Source organism: Anoplolepis gracilipes, chromosome 17 (genome assembly GCF_047496725.1).
Source record: "Anoplolepis gracilipes chromosome 17, ASM4749672v1, whole genome shotgun sequence".
Lineage (NCBI taxonomy): Eukaryota > Metazoa > Arthropoda > Insecta > Hymenoptera > Formicidae > Anoplolepis > Anoplolepis gracilipes.
Window position 1 is genome coordinate 8,547,043 of NC_132986.1, and position 17,825 is coordinate 8,564,867.

Genomic DNA, 17,825 nt, shown 5'->3' on the forward strand with positions numbered 1-17,825 from the left:
CTTATCTTGTACTATATTGTGGCAATTCTTTCCTATTATAGTAAGTGACGAAATAATGGCCGAAAGTTTAGAAAAACTCATGGAAAATAAGCTAGTCAAAGAGAAGAAGATGGAACTCGACAAGAAACTCGAATCTCTAAGGAAAAAGCATGAGAAAGAAAAAACGCGAGTACAATCGCAAAAAGGCTCGCTCGACGGCGAGAAGCATAGATCGAAATTCTACATGAGCAATAGATTGGTGAAGCGGCTATCAAGCAAAAATATGTAAGTATACAAACACACACACACACAAAGTGATGTTGATTTCGAATTTGACAATTTTCAATTTTCGTATTGTAGTAGCTTCTCAAGCGAAGTGGGTTTAAGCACCTTAGCCATGCCTGAGTCTTCCGAATACCCAGATAACACAGAGAATCGCGAAGGGAATGACGGGGCGTCTAGAGGTTTGCCTAGAAGCCAAAGCGAACGATATTTGGCCGTGTGTAAGGCGCACGTTCAACAGGAACGTGAACTTCAGGAAAAATATTACGAGAATCTCTTTGCGACTGTCGAAAAAGTGATGAAAGCATCACAGTCCAATCAATTGAAAATGCTCCAAGTACTTTTAGAGAGAGAAACCGCTGATGTTAAACGAAAACTGCAGGCTACAAGACAGGGCGAGGTATTTTGAGCTAATATATTCTTTTCTGCATAACATAATATATAAAATAGTGAAAATTAATATTTTTTATTGTATTATTAAGGTCAAACAATTGGCCAAAGTACATAAAGATAAAGCTGAGCTGGAACGTATAAAACGAGAAGTTGCAAAATCGACTGTAGAGAAAGCTGTGAATGAATGCACGCGCTTAACGAAAATTTTCGACAAGAAGAGAACAGAATTGGAAAAACAACATGAAGAAGTACGGCAAAGGTTGGAAGAAGAGCGAGCCAAGGTTTGTATTTTAAATGTAATAAATATTCTTACTCGTACAATTCTCACGAATTTTTTTTCCATTTTAATGCGACAGGTAAAAGCTAACTTGCTAGCAGAGTATAGTAGCCGCTACAGTAAATACGAGAGTGGTGAATTACCTTTGTCACCATCTGGCGGTGCTAGCTTACCTGAGTCACTTAGCGAGAATACGTATTGACTCGCGAAACGGGTCTAGCTATGTGTTGACTAAAGGTGTGACATCGATTCATGATGTTTTACGCCATTATACGCGTCGTTTAAAACATCCAATTATGTAACTTGGTATATCGAACGCGTAGTTTGTAACGAGAGATTATGTGGAAGAAAGAAGACGGATATTATATTTGAATGCAATATTTCTCCGACATTCGTATAAGAAAATGAACCAATAACGACTAACGAAACGTTGGCATATAGTGCTTATCTACAGCTGTTCATGGCGATTCTTGCCATCCCTTATTGGAGATGTCAATATGATGACGTTGATGTTGTATCAAGGAATCACATGATTTGAGGCAGCTTGGTGCTATACGAAGCACGACAAGTAATTATTCTATATATATGATCAATTGTGTGCATGTATATGTATGTATATATATATATATATATATATATATATATATATATATATATATATATATATATATATATACACATACATACATATACACACATACACAAACACATATACTGAACTTTTACCATTTAATATTTTGAAGAGATTAGATGTCGAATAATGGATTGAGGTAATTTTCTAGTACTTCAATGTTGTGTCTTTTACTACAATGATCATTATTCGATTGACGCGTTGATCGTACATGTTGATCGATTCTTTAATTGATCGTGTCTGGCTAGACACACGGAAACGCTATGTCATGATCTCTTTATGGTAAAACGTCTGCTTATAATAATGCAAAAGAGAAAGAGACAATGTTAAACTTCAATATACATAATGGATATAAATTTCGCATTATTTGCACACAGTATTAAGCAGTCTGAGAGATTCTGGAATCTAAGACGTTCGCTGACGTCGGTTACATATTCATATGATTTTAACGAGCATTAAGACCGCGACAAAACAAATACGCGCGCAAGAAGTATACATATATATATAAATATAAATATATATATATATATATATATATATATATATATAAGAAAAAATAATATACAACCTTCCTAAGTGCTAACATTTAATATTGTTGTTATATGCATAAGTCATCGTTATTTAATCAACTACATATAAATTAAGTCTAATCGCGTTCCAAGATGCTCCATTTAGATTGATCTTCGACTATTAAAAAGTCAGATCTCAGGAGATTCCAGTCAGAATAACACAAGAGGTACATATACAACCGAGAGGGTATAATCTCTTTGGCCTAGAAAAGAAAAATTCGGCAAATTTGCACGAACGCGCGAGTGTGTGTGTTGATCTGATATATTTTTGACTGAAAGTACTCCGTATATAAACATTTTTTTAGGAGGGGATACCCATATACTGCGGCAAAAATCGTGATATTTTCCTGCCGAAGGCACAAGAATGTCTCGGTATCTCATTACAATAGGATCCGGACAATTTTGATTGTTTACATTTTACATATATGTATATATTTATCAATATTAATGTAATCACAAAAATAGACTCGGCAATAATTATGTATATTTATCTCAAGGAAAAGAAAAAAACTATGTATTATTTTCTTTTCTTGTTTACACAGATTAAAGTCATAATTGTCTTTTATAGAAAATTCATAGCCGAGTCTATTTTTTTTTTTTTTTTTTTGTGGAGAGAGTGCTTCCACAACTCGAGGAGTTAGGTATTTACATCTTTTTTCTCATCTCTGTTTATTTATATATCTATGGTTATAATTACGTCAGATCACGTGACGGCGCGCGCAGTCGCACTTAATTGAAAATTGACGCGCAAAAGTACATGGCGATTTGTTGAACAGTTTCCCGCGCAGTGATATATACTTTTTTTCACAAGTTGTTTGTTTTTCCATTTTGTTAGCCGGATTCTACTGTATGTAGATCAATTCTTCGTATCATCTTTGTATCACGAGCAGTCCGGTCGGGCGAACCTCTTTGAGGAAGACAATCAAAAATGTTACGAGGTAACATTGTCCTTGTTGTTTCTAATTGTACGATATTTTAGGCTACGCGCTACGATACATGTACACAGGTATCTATACGAGGGAGAATATCCGTTAATTATAACGAATTTAGAATTAAAATTTATCGTATCGTAAGTCTGCATCATATAAATCCGTTATTTATTTAACGGGTTAATTTAATGTAAAGACAGAGGTATGCGGGATGTATCGTTAATTGCGGTGAATAATCGCGCGAATATAACGATCTGAATCAAAGATGTGACATTTTATGGAATATATAATTTGTTATATTTACTTAAGTACTTGATTATATGTCGTGATAGTTTGTTATTTATATTTTGTATTATTTGATGGATTGCATCTTTGTTTTAATTTTTCATTATTTTTCTATTTTTAAAAATGTGGCAAATCGAATAGGGAATTATTATTAATTATCTACTTGCACAAATATCCTGCTCAAGTGATCTCATGGCATTTAGTGTTCTCGAAATTTAGCTGCTTTTCTTTACGTGTTATAATTCGATTTAAGTACATCCTTTTAATGTATGTATACTTATACATTGAAAGAATTTTGCTCTAATCTTTGATACAGATATTGTTTTAGGATATTTATTAATTTAGAGCATACACGCATATATATATGTACGTGGAAATTTTAGTTATCTGTACATATTTACTTGAACGCCAATCTCGACGAATTATATTTTAATATTTAATTATATTTTATTTCGATATTATATTTTATATCGAGAGCGTTCATTGAGCAATAGAGCACACACAATTGATTTATAGGAGAGTATATACATATATGTATATATTTATAAATTTTTTATACTATTTTAAATTTGTTAAATTTAGATAATTTCTATCTTAACATTTTTAATTATTTGACATTATTTTAAATAACGGAAAAATATAATATTGTTCTTACAAACTTAATTAAAATTTTATATTTAGTATTATATAAGAATTTATATAAAAATTTAGTTTATTATTATGGAAATTTTTTATATCGTCGGGTGCAATAACAGTTTAGTATTTAAGTATTACACGAATCTCAAATTTATTATTTTTTATATAATTGCGTGCTCTAGTTGTATATATTGTTTTCTGTAAACATTGTAAAGGATGAGAGAATAAGTTAAAAAATCGTTCGCGATTTTTATCGAGTCTATCTAACAAGCAGAGAAAAGCAATTAAAACATATGCATTTATTATTGCAGACGATATTGCGCATCCCGTAAACTTAAAAGAATGAAGAATCCTGAAGTTATATATCCCGTGCACCTCCCTCTGATGTAATGATATTTGGTTTGCTGTAGATGTAAAAGGTATGGCATTTGGTTTTTATTTTAAATAGTCGTTAAATATTGCGTTTTTTTGACAGAATAGTTAATATATATGTATATATATTTCCGATAAATTTAGAAGTTTACATAAACACATATACATATGCGAGCGTGCGCGCGCGCGCGCGCGAGGAACCAGAGAGAACGCAGTTACCATTTCTTAGACGATGCCAATTATCGCGATAGCATTTCTTCCGCAAACGAAGTTACCGTTCGCGAAGCTGTAAAATGTTCCGTGGCGGACGCGACTGATTTTATCCGGACACGGGAGTTGACGGTAGAGATAGTCGTATACCTAACGATAATACAGACGCGATAATTTAAGGCAACGTATGTGTAATTCTATCCAGTATGCCTGGAACCTATGTGAGGAAATTGATAGCGTCGTTCGTATACTGTGTAATCGTATGCGTGCGTATAAGTGTCGATGTTTTTGTGAGATTGGGCAGATTATCACGTTGCGTCAAGTACGCATCCTTCGCGACATCCAGAAGATGGTAATATATAATAGAGGAGAAATCGATTAAACGATATATAAATTCTCTATTCAGTATACTAGATTTCTACTTGGTTTATCAATAACATACACTCAAAAAAATATTTTGCTAATGTAGATAGATTTCTAGATGTGTCAATTAAAATTTATCGCTCCTTTTTGTATCTGTTAGAATATTGTTTGTCACGTATAGAATTTATAGCAGGAATATGCTAGCAATACCTCTAGAAAATTTAGATCCCATTGCCAAATATTAATCATAAATATAATTGTCCTTGACAATAGGCCTTAAAGATGGGCATCACGGAAAAATTTTCCATCTAAATTACACTAATAGTACAGATATAAATTCTGTCTGTCATTTAAATTGATTAAGTGCAAAATATATGCAGTGTCATAGTGTAAAGTCAAGAACAATTATATTTGTTATTAATATTTGGCAATGGGATCTAAATTTTATAGAGATATTGCTAGAATATTGCTACTATAAATTCTATACGTGACAAACAATATTCTAACGGATACAAAAGTAGCGATAAATTTTAATTGAGACATCTAGAAATCTATTTACATTAGCAAAATATTTTTTTGAGTGTAGCGATATTTAGTTTGGATTTTTTTCCTAATGTTAGTTTATTATACATTTTATTATAAATATTTACATTTATTATAAACATTTAGTCTTCCTTCGAAGGAAAAAGCATCCCCTTATTTTAATATAACTTTATTTTGCGAATGTACTCTGCGCATTTTAGGACATGCGATATTAATAGAAAATCTTGATTTCTATTTCTCATCGAAGCGCATGATTTAAGATAGAATATATTTTAATTAACTAAATCTGCTGGGAAAGATAATGATATGCATACGAGAAAATTGGAATATAAGTAATAAGAGAGTGAGAGTAAAATGCCAATATTTCCAATTATATGTATAGTTTGCTCTTCTCTTATATTCCCTAATAGTATTTATTTGAGTTTTGTTATCTCCGTTACCTTAATTGAGGAATTGGTTAATTGGAAGTTGATTTGTTTACTGTTAATTTTTTATGTACGGTAAAAATCTAAATATTACAAATGATTATAAAATTCACTTTATTTTCCTATTTTCTTTCAAATTATTCAAATTTTTGGTTCAAAATTTATTCGTTTTTCAAACTACGTATGTTATTTACACTATTATCGTATCCAATTTCTCAATTATACAGTCGTTTCGCGGATAGTGTGATCTACCTGTGCATTTATGTCTTTCACTTAGATCAGATTGCAAGTTTACTGTGTGTATTTTGTCAAAGATCTTTTTCTGAGTATTATATATGGATGGATATCGCATACTTGCTTGAGACATGTGATCGACATCATGTTCTCTTCCTACATTTGTGTAACATACGTATGTAGGCGTGTATGTATGTTACACACAACACACGCGTATGTACATAAGTATAGATTTACGCTAACGGGACATAGATATTATATTCACGTTGATATATTATGTGTTGTTGCTGTTGATGTTGTTAATCGTAGGATATAGTCATAAAGATGAAAATGGTAGCACTAGCATAATCATTGTTAATGTAGCAACTACGGGGGAAGGGAAAGGAAACAGAAATACAAGAATTCTCTACGTTAATTACGACGAACACGTTCGCGCGCGGATTATTAATCGCGCACCATCGATTTATTTTCCGATGCGTTCGTCGCAATGTTACCAATTTGTACCTGCGATGTTATCTGTCTTGACCGCTCTGGCGTTAACTAATGTTATTCTAGACATTGTTTTCAATGAAGGACTCTCAATTTGAAGATTACTTTTAGCGTTAGCTCTTTAGAATTCTATGTGATGCTTCACGCTAAGGTGGTTGAGTCTAGCGACGAGTATCTCTGGAGATGTTATTCGAGCTACTCGAAGTTTGCCAAATAGATATTTATAGAAGACGTTCGGCATCGAGGATCTCTATAACGAACGTGTTTGTCGTTCTAGGGTAAACGTGTGAAGATGCATAGGCGTATTATATTAAACATAAGATATGTGTAGTTTGAAACGGCCTACAAACGATCGTAGTGATTTGGCTCAGCTATATATTATTCTGTTGTTGCAAAAGTATTGCACTCGTCGCACTTGTCGAGGTTCAAATTGGAGCGTCTAAACGTCCGCCGCTGTTACACAATTCCTATCGAAACTAAGCATAATATTACCCGCAACAAGTTTATAAGAATCTTTTATCTCCCTCTCTTTCTCTCTTTATACATATGCATATATATGTATATATATATATATACATATATTTATATATGTATATGCATTTATCGTGTCCATCCTTCGAGTTCACCGTAATGAGGATCTCCTAACAACGATTTTTCGTACCTGACTGTACTATTGTCCTTGACATTGCGTCCTCCTTTGATCCTCTCGATAATCTCTTCTTTTTAATTCTCGCGAAAGTCTTTTAAGTATTCTTGAAGAAATGGCGGTCGATTAGGCTGCACCGATATTATATCTGTAGGTATTAGAATTTTATTGTTGCGCAGCAGTGTGTTTTTGAATTGTCTATCAGTTTTAGCAGCGACATTATCGCCAATTCTCAATCGACAATGAAATAACGTAACTCAATGTACATAATATGCAACGACGATATTCTTGTGAATCTATAAAGCTTTGTGTTGATCTGAGTTGAAGAACCTTTTATTCCAAGTAATAACTTTGCCTTACGACGTTGTATAATGGCAATTGATAGACATCCTGATTTATTTTGCGAATGTTAAACGCACTTGAGTATAGCACGAGTCTAAACGATTCCGCATCCGCTTCGTGATCGAGATTGTAACGTAGCTCTGTCGTAGAGAATTTGCGTTGTAAATGGTTTACTCGCTAGCTTGTATCTATGTGAGTGTGACTATTTAGAATAACGAAAAAGAAGAAAGATGATGCAAGAAAGAAAAAAGAAAAAGATACGCGCGAGTAGGAGAAAACGAACAACAAACTCATCGAGATGATTGTAATTGTAGTAACGATCGATAACACGAACGTACAAATGCCTGATGGTATTGTACATGCAGTAAAGTACACATATGCAGATGTATACGTTATCTATTTTATGTATCGGAAGTGTAGATTGCATCCCGTGCTAATGATTTTGTCTTCCCTCTTGGCTTACTTGCAGTAACTCAATTTACCGCGACAATTACATTATTTTTAGCATTGTCGTTGCCAATGATTGTACTGTCCGATCATCTCATCTATGTTGACTTATTTTTTATAATGCATCACGCAACGTGACGGGTCTTATATATGTCTCGGTTATGTATTATCATTCGTATTCTTTAATCGATTAGTTCCGTTCGTTATCGATATTTCTGTTTTGTAAGTGATGAGAGATTATATAATTTGTTGTGTTCATATTATTTTATTTTTCCTTTGTAATTTTCCTCTCCCATTTTTCCGCTTATGACAATCAGGATTGAAATTTTAATCAAGAATATTAACCGAATAATACCGTACATCTATGAGAAACTTCTCTACTTCGCTTCACACATTATTTCTACATGTAATTATTGATAAGAAATATTAAAATTTAGCGTTTGCAAGTAACGAAACAATCTCGTGTGTTAAATATTAATTAATAATGTTTGTTAACTAATTCTTAGCATATATATCTGCATAAATTAATTACTTTGCTGATTATCTTATTATGCCAATATCATTTTTATGATAAATTGACTTAAATTTTTAATTTTTAGTCGCTATGCGTGATGTGTTTTTCAATCAATGTTTCCATTAATTTCTGTTAAATTCAATGACAAACATCTCGCAATGAAAGTATCTAGACAGCAACAGTTTAAAATGTGTAATTACAACGTGGTATACGCTATTCGCGTTCTATTGCTCTTATACGTAAAAGAGAATTACCTATGTATAGTAAGCGTGGCTTTCTCGAACCACTATATTATGCATAACGCATATTTCGGTATATTGGACGTTGTATTGGACGTACGACGGAAGAATCAGATCGAAAAATAAGAACGCTATTGAAACTTAAGATGTACGTAATTTCGGCTGCGTTTGTCACGTAATGACTTTTTTCGACGCGTGATATCAATAGGCCGAAACATCAGTGCGATAAAGCTCTGTGTAGTGTAGTTTAGATTATGGACAGAAATCTAATTTCTACAGATACTTGAAATTTACGAATTATTAAACTAGGATCTGAGAATTTTTATTTTACGATTTTTGTTCTATTTGTATCTATATACGATCTATATACTTACGCACGAATTTGTCGTTTTGTAAAAAATATTTTTTCCATTTTATTACAAATTTATAATTTTTATTTTGTAATTTTTCGATTTTCTTTCAACAAACAGTGATTAAATCTTATTGTTAGAGAGATCGCTCGTTTCAGTGACTCTTTCAGTGATTCTTATACTTTTCAAAGATCTTAAGTCTTTCGTTTTTGCAGTGTTTGGAATTTATAACAAACAGAATATATTACATAGATACAAATCTTGTGATATTGTTACATTTTACTTGTCATGTTGTGTCCTCGCTCGTTTTTCAAACTATTCTTTTCAACGATCTATTCAAAAGTCTATTTTACATACCGAGTCTGATGTTTTCGTTTTGAAAGATGAATGAATTATTACGTCAAGATAAACATGAACGACTGGAAATGCAAAGGTATCAGTAGAAATGAGATGTGTTTGTCCCGCTATTAGCAATAGTTGTCGATCAATCACGTCGACGATGTCTGACTATATAATATAAATGTATGTATATTTCGCAATGTCCCGATCTTAATCGTGGCGTAAAAGGAACGGAAATGACTAAGACACAAGATATTAATTTCATCCAAAATTATTTCTCCTCTGACTCACTTGTGCCTTGCCTTTGATCATCCTTCACTGTTCTGTATATCCAGGTATAATCCCTCTTTTCTAAATAATCGTCTTCGATGTTCGATGTCCTTTCTACGAATAAGAGAATTATCAAGTAGGTCAATATATTAAGAAAACGTTATACTTATTCCGTTTGCCGTAATGGTACTAGCTCATAATCGATAAATGTACTCCGAATAATCTTACGATTTTAGCCCTTAAGACATCCAGAGTGATTGCAAGGCATTCGGATTACGGACGCTGACAAATCCTGCTGTCGAAAATATATTTAGAGCATTTAAATGGTCTAAGATAAATGCATTTTAAATTTTACAATATCTCGATGTGTTACAGTTGCTCATTCTCTAACCAAAAAACAAAACAATTAATGAATTTGTCTAATTTTGATGAGACTTTTTCTTGAAAAATTTAATTTCGATAATTAGCGAGATTTTAGAGCAGATTGACATTCATCGGATCCGATGCTTTACGCAATTATAAAGAATGCTGTTCGATTAGAGTGCGTTTTCCTAACAGGAATCGTACAGATTACGGAAAGCTGCTGTGGTACATGATGTTCGCAATACAGGAAATAAGATTAGAAAGGAATAGGCGGATATTTTTGTTTTGACATGATTAAAATATTTAATTAATTACATTCACAAAATAATAGAGAATAGAGTATATTATATGCGACAAGTATTTAAAATATATCTTATGTTACGATTAATTATAGACGTAACTATCTGTGTATATTCGATTTGAATATTGAGATTTCGATATTGATATACTATATATTAAACATTTCAATTGAAACTTATCTGTACCAGGCTAGCTTGACATAAAGAAAAATTATTTTTTTAATCTGATTTTACTCAATAATTTTATAAATTATGCGGATGTCACAAAGAAAGAGGTCACGCTTTATGTATGGAAGAATACTAGTTTGCGGATCAATGAAATTAAGATTATTGAGAATATTTATATTGGTATAATGATAGAATTTGGTCCGTTTCCATCTTGATAGATTTCCTTGTCGCTTGGAGGAAGCGCGTCTACTTTCGCTCTTGAGTTGAACGCGCAATTTGGATCAATTTCCGATTCTTTATCGTGAAATAACTAACGACTGTAGAAGAAAATTAATTAATTATCGCGATGCTTCTTATAATGGAACAGAATGAAAAACCGATGCTTGTATGTTTGTATGATGATATTTTTGCGAAGCTAGTCGTACTTTCCCTAAAGCGAACATCGGATATCAAATACGATCGGTGAGAAGTCATTTCAAGATTATTTATAAACCTGGATGTATTTTTTAGAGAACAGAATTAGAGACACATTGTTACTTGCTATACGAATATCGGTATCATTAATGCCCACTTATATCCGTATAATAAATGATCCATAAGTTATAATAACGATATTCTATAAATGGCTGTACTATTGTAAAATCAAAGATATAGCGTACAATAAAGTTTAGTGTTGTAGGAGAAGATGGGAGTGTGGAAAGGTGATCTGTAGATATTCTTTCCCTGTTTTATTATGTTTAGAATGAAAAGTGTTTGTCGAAAAAGCAACATTCTATTTAGAAGGTACCGATAATTAATATAATTTCACATGTTGAAAATTAATTTATATTTTATTTATTTACTTCACAAGATAATAATCAAGTTAATCAATGGACAATAAACAGTTTTATTAAAATTTTAATCATATTCTTAATGTAATTATTAAAAGTACAAATTTTTAATAAAAATAATTCATTAGAATTATTAAAATAATAAAATTATTTTTATTAATTTTCAATTAATCGCACGAGATCGCCGCGACCAATTTTGTTTTCGTAATATTTTTAAAGTTACGAATATTGTGAATCTGTGCCTTTTACTTCTTAGGAAAAGAATAGCGTGCCTCGTCCCACTTTAGTATTAATCGAGATGCTATTCTATTTTGGGGTGACTAGTGACCCCGCAATGACGTAAAGTTTTTTTCGTGCGATAAACTAAAGATTATTTTATTTATTAATAATTAAAATTATATATAATAATTATATATATAGTAAATAACATAATTAAAATTATTTAAAAATACGTTTCGCACTGAATGCCTCAGGCAACCGCTGGCGGTTTTTGCACATATGCTACTAAAAGGTTGTATGTCAATATAATATCTTGTTGATTATTTTTATTTTTAAGTGTAATATGAGCATCCTGAAAACTCATTACTTCGTTTATAAGTTGTTCCAAAAAATCTTTTTTCATTTTCTCATTGGGAAACCTTTTAACGAAAGGATTAATAGCGTGTGCGGAATCTGCAAAGATACAAATGTAGTATGAACAAAATTCAAAGAAACAGATAATTCTGAACAAAAAAATAAATCTCGTTGAAGCAAGCACGTAATATTAATTAAATTATGGCTGTTTAATTTATTCTTACGTGATCTTTGAAAAAATAGCAAATTTTCCGATTTCAAGATACTTGTAATAACTTACTTTGCAAATCAGTTTTGCTGTATTCAAAGCTCTTTTCCCTATTGCTCACATGCAGAATTTTAAAACCAACGTTTTGCAATATTTCTTGTAGGCTTGCTCTCATATTTTTGCATCGAACTCTTTGAAAGTAAGGCACGTAACGATGCGCATCCTTGTAACAAAAAAATGAAACATTAGAGCGCGGTTTTTACATACTTATTATCGCGTATTACATGTGTATTATGTTAATCTTTATTAGTACCTCCAAATAAGGCTGAAATCGTGGTTTCAAACGTATATATGCCTCAAATCCGATATTATAAGCAAGAAACATGACTAGCGCTTTTCCTTCTGGTTGCAGAAGCTTGTAAATATTTTTAAAGGTGAACCTAAGTTTGATGCTTTGATTAGAAGATTCGTAAAAAATCGTATGGGATTAATATTTTTCTAATCTTTATTAAATATTAGTATCGTTAATATAACGCGGTTATCTTCATATGCGATTTTCTTCTATGATAAAAGAGTTATTAATCGCGACTTGCAAAAGAATTATCATTTAGTAAAAAAATATTGAAAATACCACATATCATTGCACCAGTGGATGCAATAAAACGAAACGATGTTATGATAACATTCGATTTGATCTTTTGGTAGATTCGGTGATTCAATATCTAGAACAATGTAGGACAAACGCTTGTCTGCAAATTTTTTGCGTGCATAGTTGACCATTTCTTGTGATATATCAACACCTATAATAAGACTTTTCGTTAAATGCATTACGTTAATTTTTCATTCACACCTACCTATTACTTCTGCATCATCTGGCAACAAAGGTAATAGGATCTCTTTGGTGACTTGACCTGGACCGCATCCTATATCAAGACATTTTCCATGCATTTGCATCAATTCATTTTTAAATTCCTCGATCAGATGTTTGGTATCGCGATATTGCATGCTACTTCCAGCTATGTAATCCTCAGGTAACTCCATGATGCTGATGTAATGATGCGCCAAACTATTATCGTGTATTTCAAGATATTATATTGCTAATCGGTGTGCGAAACATATGACATTCGATGTTTATTCGTTCGATTATATATTTATGAACACGAAAATGTGAACAGAAAGAGCGAGAGAGAGAGAGAGAGAGAGAGAGAGAGAGATGTACGATTATGTTAATATTAAACCTATATACACATTATTATTTGAGACGCGCGTCGATAGAAATGTTGAAAAATTGTTAAGGTTTCGCGAATAGATCAAAAGTAGTTATTTTTGGATACCTTTATTTGAAGACAATTTCAAAAATTGAACAATACATAAAGTCAGTTATAATAATACACAACAGCCAATAATGTATTAGAGTATGAATATAGAGCCCTTGAATATTGAAGATTAAAAAAAGTATCGAGAGTATTTCAATATTTCTTAGCAAGAATTACAGAGATATAATATTATAATTTCGGAAACGATTAGAATATAATTGATTTTAATGAAGTAATTACATTACTTTGAACAGCAGTTTTACTTGTCGAAATAAGTAACATAAGAAAAAGTAAACAGGTGTACAAGGAATTAAAGAGCAAGTAAACAAATATAAATGAATAAAAATGATTAAAGTAAAAATTTTAAAAAATTAAACTTGGAATTTAATACGTTAAAATGTTACAAATAAAAATATTAAAGATACATAAAAACAGATTTTACGCAAAGAAATTACAGGTCATAAGTAGAAATAAAACAAAATAATCGCAAAATATAAAAAAGAAGAGAACGCAGATTAAAAAACAAATTAATACAAAAATAAGAAATGCATATAATAAAAACATTTCAAGCGCAAAAGTTTCAGTCCTTGACTGGACTTTCTTCAGTGTCAAATTAGATAATGATAAATTAATAATGATTGAGATACAGATAACAAAAATAAAATAAAAATACACAAAATTGGTAAATCTGACGTCGTCTAAGTCGAGATGTTAGTTATTATTAATGTTGAATCGCTCCACTGGTACGTCACATCAGTTTAATATTCAAATATTCATCGACAAAGTTATGACAAAAACTTGCAAAGAAATAAAATAAAGCCAGCAATATGCCGCTTAGAAGCATATTGTTTATGACTTTTATTTTACAGTAATTTTTTGTAGTGGAAAACTGATCGAATTTAATTTCTAGACTCACCAATATAAGATCTGACAAAGATGTGAACGCAAAATCTGTCAGCGGACTCACAGATTCGTCTTATTGTGTTTACTTAGACTTCCGCGAGATCGAAATAATAAAAAAGTATGACGAGATCAATGCGATCAAAACAAATCGAAATAAAAATAATAATAATAAATTAATAATTAAAACGGTCGTTTAAAAATTAAGAAGCTTTGGGTCGTCTTGCAGATTTAAATCAGATCTTTGCCTTTTAATAAAAAGCAATTTATGAGAAAAAAAAGAAGAAATAATATATGATTCTTTTTTGACTAATATGATTCACGATTTTTATTTCAGTGCTTTTACGTCCGCAAGATGTCAATCGAGAAGTAATGCAAATGCGTTTCTGCTTTCGGTCTTACAACAGAAACAGTTGTCAGAGGGTCTTCAGGAGTATCAAGGTAGGTGACACAGCTCACAATACTGGTTCCACTTTTCTACTGCTGACTTTTTAACTTCGTCTTTGGTATTTATATTCGGCGACTCGTATGGACGACTCTTGCTCTTCCTCCGTTTTCCCATTTTGTTCTCATCTCCCTACCAACTTATCCTATTCTTTGTTGTCTACTCTATTTCACACATCCAAATTCTTTCTTAAACTATCCCACTACTAAAGCATTTTAGCTATTATTATAGGCAGAAGTTCAATGATCTATCTACATCCAGTACATGGTTCAGTTATACTTAGGGCTTAACCATAAAGATTGTCATAATTGTTCCCGACAGAGTTGTAAACTTTAATTACAAAATCAAAGGTTGTAAATATAAATCGGAAACGTAAGTCAACGCTCAAGGATTTACGTTGTAAACGTAATATGAATACGCTTACGTTTACAACTTTGTCGGAAATGGTTACGACAATCTTTGTGCTCAGGCCCTTAGTTATTGCACTACAATATATCAATCATTTGATATTTAGTAAGATTAATAAACTAATAATAGGGGAAGAGTTGTCCAAAAATATATTCAGATATATATATATATATATATAAGTCTTGATAACAGGATAATCATTTATTAAGATTTATGGAACACACCATGCATATGGCAGCACAAATATAGACAGGACTGAGAGTCACGTATTTTAAGGGATGTGGCTTTTAAAATAAAAGAAAAGAAGTCAGCTAGCTATTTCATCTTATTTATAGCAAAGCTGTTTTTGGTTCTAATGTAAAAATCCAATTTCTTTTCTCAACAAATTTTACACGAGCAATATTATTTTTATTAAAATACCATTGTTTTTGTCTATTATTATCTAGAATAATTAATTATTGGTACATACAATGAAATGAAAATACTAAAAGGTTTTCTTTCATACAAATAATTTTTATCTCGTTCATTCTATAAATTTTTATTACATGATTTGTGCTAATTAACATTTGTGGTTTTAACAAAGTCAAAAGTGCGGCGCAAGTTTAAATTCAATATAAAGTACAAGATATCAAGAAAATGTGTAAAATGAATTTTACCGTACCCGTAACCTTACTCGGGCAAAAGAGCTTATCGTTAATAATCCGTAATTCGATCGACTGGGAGACCCCTGGTTTCTTGCCGTTCTGGAGAGCCCTTGAATTAGTCTTATCTTACGGTCGCATGTATTTGCCTTTTGGACAGCGCTGTATTTGCATATGCGCAAGCACACTCCATACACGCTCGTTGATAATATACAAAGTGTTTTCCTGATCAAACACTCGTATTTCTCGGCGGGAGATCCTTCGTTTTTTTATTTTACTGATTATGAATGGCCCTTAAATCTTGTCTGAAATGCCCTTACTTGCATATCAATAGATTTTATCTGATCGTATATATCAGAATCCTTCAATTTACCTATATGTAGCTACTTACACCTCATCGCGCAGAAATCTCGATTTAATTTCCGTCAATTAGTCAATAATTATTCGATTTGTCTTGAAAAAAATTATAATGATAATTTCGGTTAAATTTATTCTTTATTATATATATATATATATATACATGTGGAAACGTGCGATTTTTCTATGGCATGTACTTGACGAATTTTCTCGAGCGATTGACGGCAATAAAACGTGTAACGTTCGAGTCTCGTTACGTTGTATATTCCTCTACCTTCAGCTACCGTAAATCAGTTTGGCGACGCGCCTGTATAGAAAATATTTATGAAACTCGGCGGGTTGACCCGCTCCCTCCTCTGATGTCGTTGTCTCTCTTTTCTCTCGCACCGTTTATCTCCATTTTCTCTGCGCTCTGCGCGAGGTAATGCAATATGCACTCGCGTCTCTTTCAAAGGAGATAACAAAAGGGTCGTAGCGTTCGCGCTCACGCACACCACCACTATCGTCCGGAGTTTATAGAAGCTCGGAAGCGTCGCGCAAGAAAACAGAGAGGGAGATATAAAGATGCGTTGCCGGGTCCATCCGGAAACGACAGTCCGTTGTGGCTGCGTGTCATTTTTGTCACGCTCGATCAGATTACTTTCCACCCACACATCGAAATCCTTGCGTTATAAATTTTTAACGATCACCGAGTTGACGTTTCTCGTCATTTTATATTATAATAGAGCGAAATTACGCGTCGCGCTTCTCTTACCGCGAGCCTTGTCTTCGAGTCTTTGGTATATACATAAGTATAAAAATGCAACCGTTATGAAAAAAAAAAAAATAATAATAATGAAATAAAATAGAATAGAGAGAATACTAGCGAAGAAACGAAATGATCTAGTTAATGTTGCGACTTTACTATAGTATATCCGCGAGTATAGAAAGTTTACGAGAGCGTGACGTTGTGTCTCGTTATATCTCGTCAACATGTTTATCTCGCGAAATTTTACGATGACGGCATACATAAGAGTTCTCCGGAAATAGGAAGATGCTACGGATTTATTGGGCATGTGTGAGTCTCACGCGCGTTGTAGATTGTCGTGGAGGATTTACGTAGCGCCGCGGTCTCCTCCGTTCGCGCTCGCGCTAAAACCACAAGCATCCTCGATACTCGATCGAGCTTTTGCGAAAGGGAACGCAGCGGAGGACAGGGTGGAAGTGACGGCTGTTCTCGAGGGGGTGGGGATTGCGTGCGAGGACGTGGCCGAGGAAAAATTGCCCGGGTTAACGTTGGAAATTGCAGCCTGCGAGCCGTTGAATTTTTCCGGGATTAATGCCTCGGCCTTAATTACCATGTTCGCGGCTTACATCGTACTTTCCGATACGTCCGTCTGTATTTTTACCTGTATTCGTCACAGTTGGAAGATTTAGCACGCCGACGCGGAAGAAAGATGGATGATGGTGAAAATCGTCTCGTGGATATTTTGAAAGTTACTGTGTGGTTCTTTCGCGAGTCGGTACAGTTATAGGTGCTAGAGTAATGATGGACGAAAGGATTGGGGATTCTT

At 32.7% G+C, this 17,825-nt stretch overlaps 2 protein-coding genes across 9 annotated transcripts in view; one reads left to right on the plus strand and one right to left on the minus strand.

Annotated features, from left to right (window-relative positions):
• Positions 1-17,825, plus strand: part of Plc21c (Phospholipase C at 21C) — a 119,622-nt gene that overhangs the window by 6,239 nt on the left and 95,558 nt on the right. For 4 of the 7 annotated variants that reach the window (XM_072910034.1, XM_072910033.1, XM_072910037.1 and 1 more), the window contains 6 exons: positions 42-264; positions 340-661; positions 744-935; positions 1,011-1,499; positions 4,293-4,400; positions 14,759-14,862. In XM_072910034.1, the coding sequence (XP_072766135.1) occupies positions 42-264; positions 340-661; positions 744-935; positions 1,011-1,133 (860 nt within the window). In that variant the 3' untranslated portion in view covers positions 1,134-1,499; positions 4,293-4,400; positions 14,759-14,862. Of the gene's footprint in view, positions 1-41; positions 265-339; positions 662-743; positions 936-1,010; positions 1,500-4,292; positions 11,279-14,758; positions 14,863-17,825 lie in introns of those variants that run through there. The other 3 variants (XM_072910038.1, XM_072910035.1, XM_072910036.1) reach the window with 3 other exon arrangements.
• Positions 11,652-14,988, minus strand: Jhamt (juvenile hormone acid methyltransferase). 2 transcript variants are annotated; one of them, XM_072910048.1, is made up of 6 exons: positions 14,824-14,988; positions 13,060-13,271; positions 12,837-12,927; positions 12,519-12,645; positions 12,278-12,428; positions 11,652-12,096 (listed from the first exon to the last, which is right to left on the minus strand). In XM_072910048.1, the coding sequence occupies exons 2-6, from the start codon at positions 13,244-13,246 to the stop codon at positions 11,894-11,896; spliced, it is 759 nt and encodes a 252-aa protein (XP_072766149.1). In that variant the 5' UTR covers positions 13,247-13,271; positions 14,824-14,988; the 3' UTR covers positions 11,652-11,893. The 2 variants fall into 2 exon arrangements, with proteins under 2 accessions (XP_072766149.1, XP_072766148.1); XM_072910047.1 differs by having other exon boundaries at positions 12,837-13,005; positions 14,824-14,984.

Bases quoted from the DNA above. Each gene is read 5' to 3' on its own strand.
- Jhamt (XM_072910047.1), bottom strand. From the start codon at position 13,246: ATGGAGTTACCTGAGGATTACATAGCTGGAAGTAGCATGCAATATCGC. The intron at 12,646-12,836 runs GTATTTTCAATA...CATCAAACTTAG, and splicing joins CACTGGTGCAATGATATGTG to GTTCACCTTTAAAAATATTT. The intron at 12,429-12,518 runs GTACTAATAAAG...TTTTGTTACAAG, and splicing joins GATTTCAGCCTTATTTGGAG to GATGCGCATCGTTACGTGCC.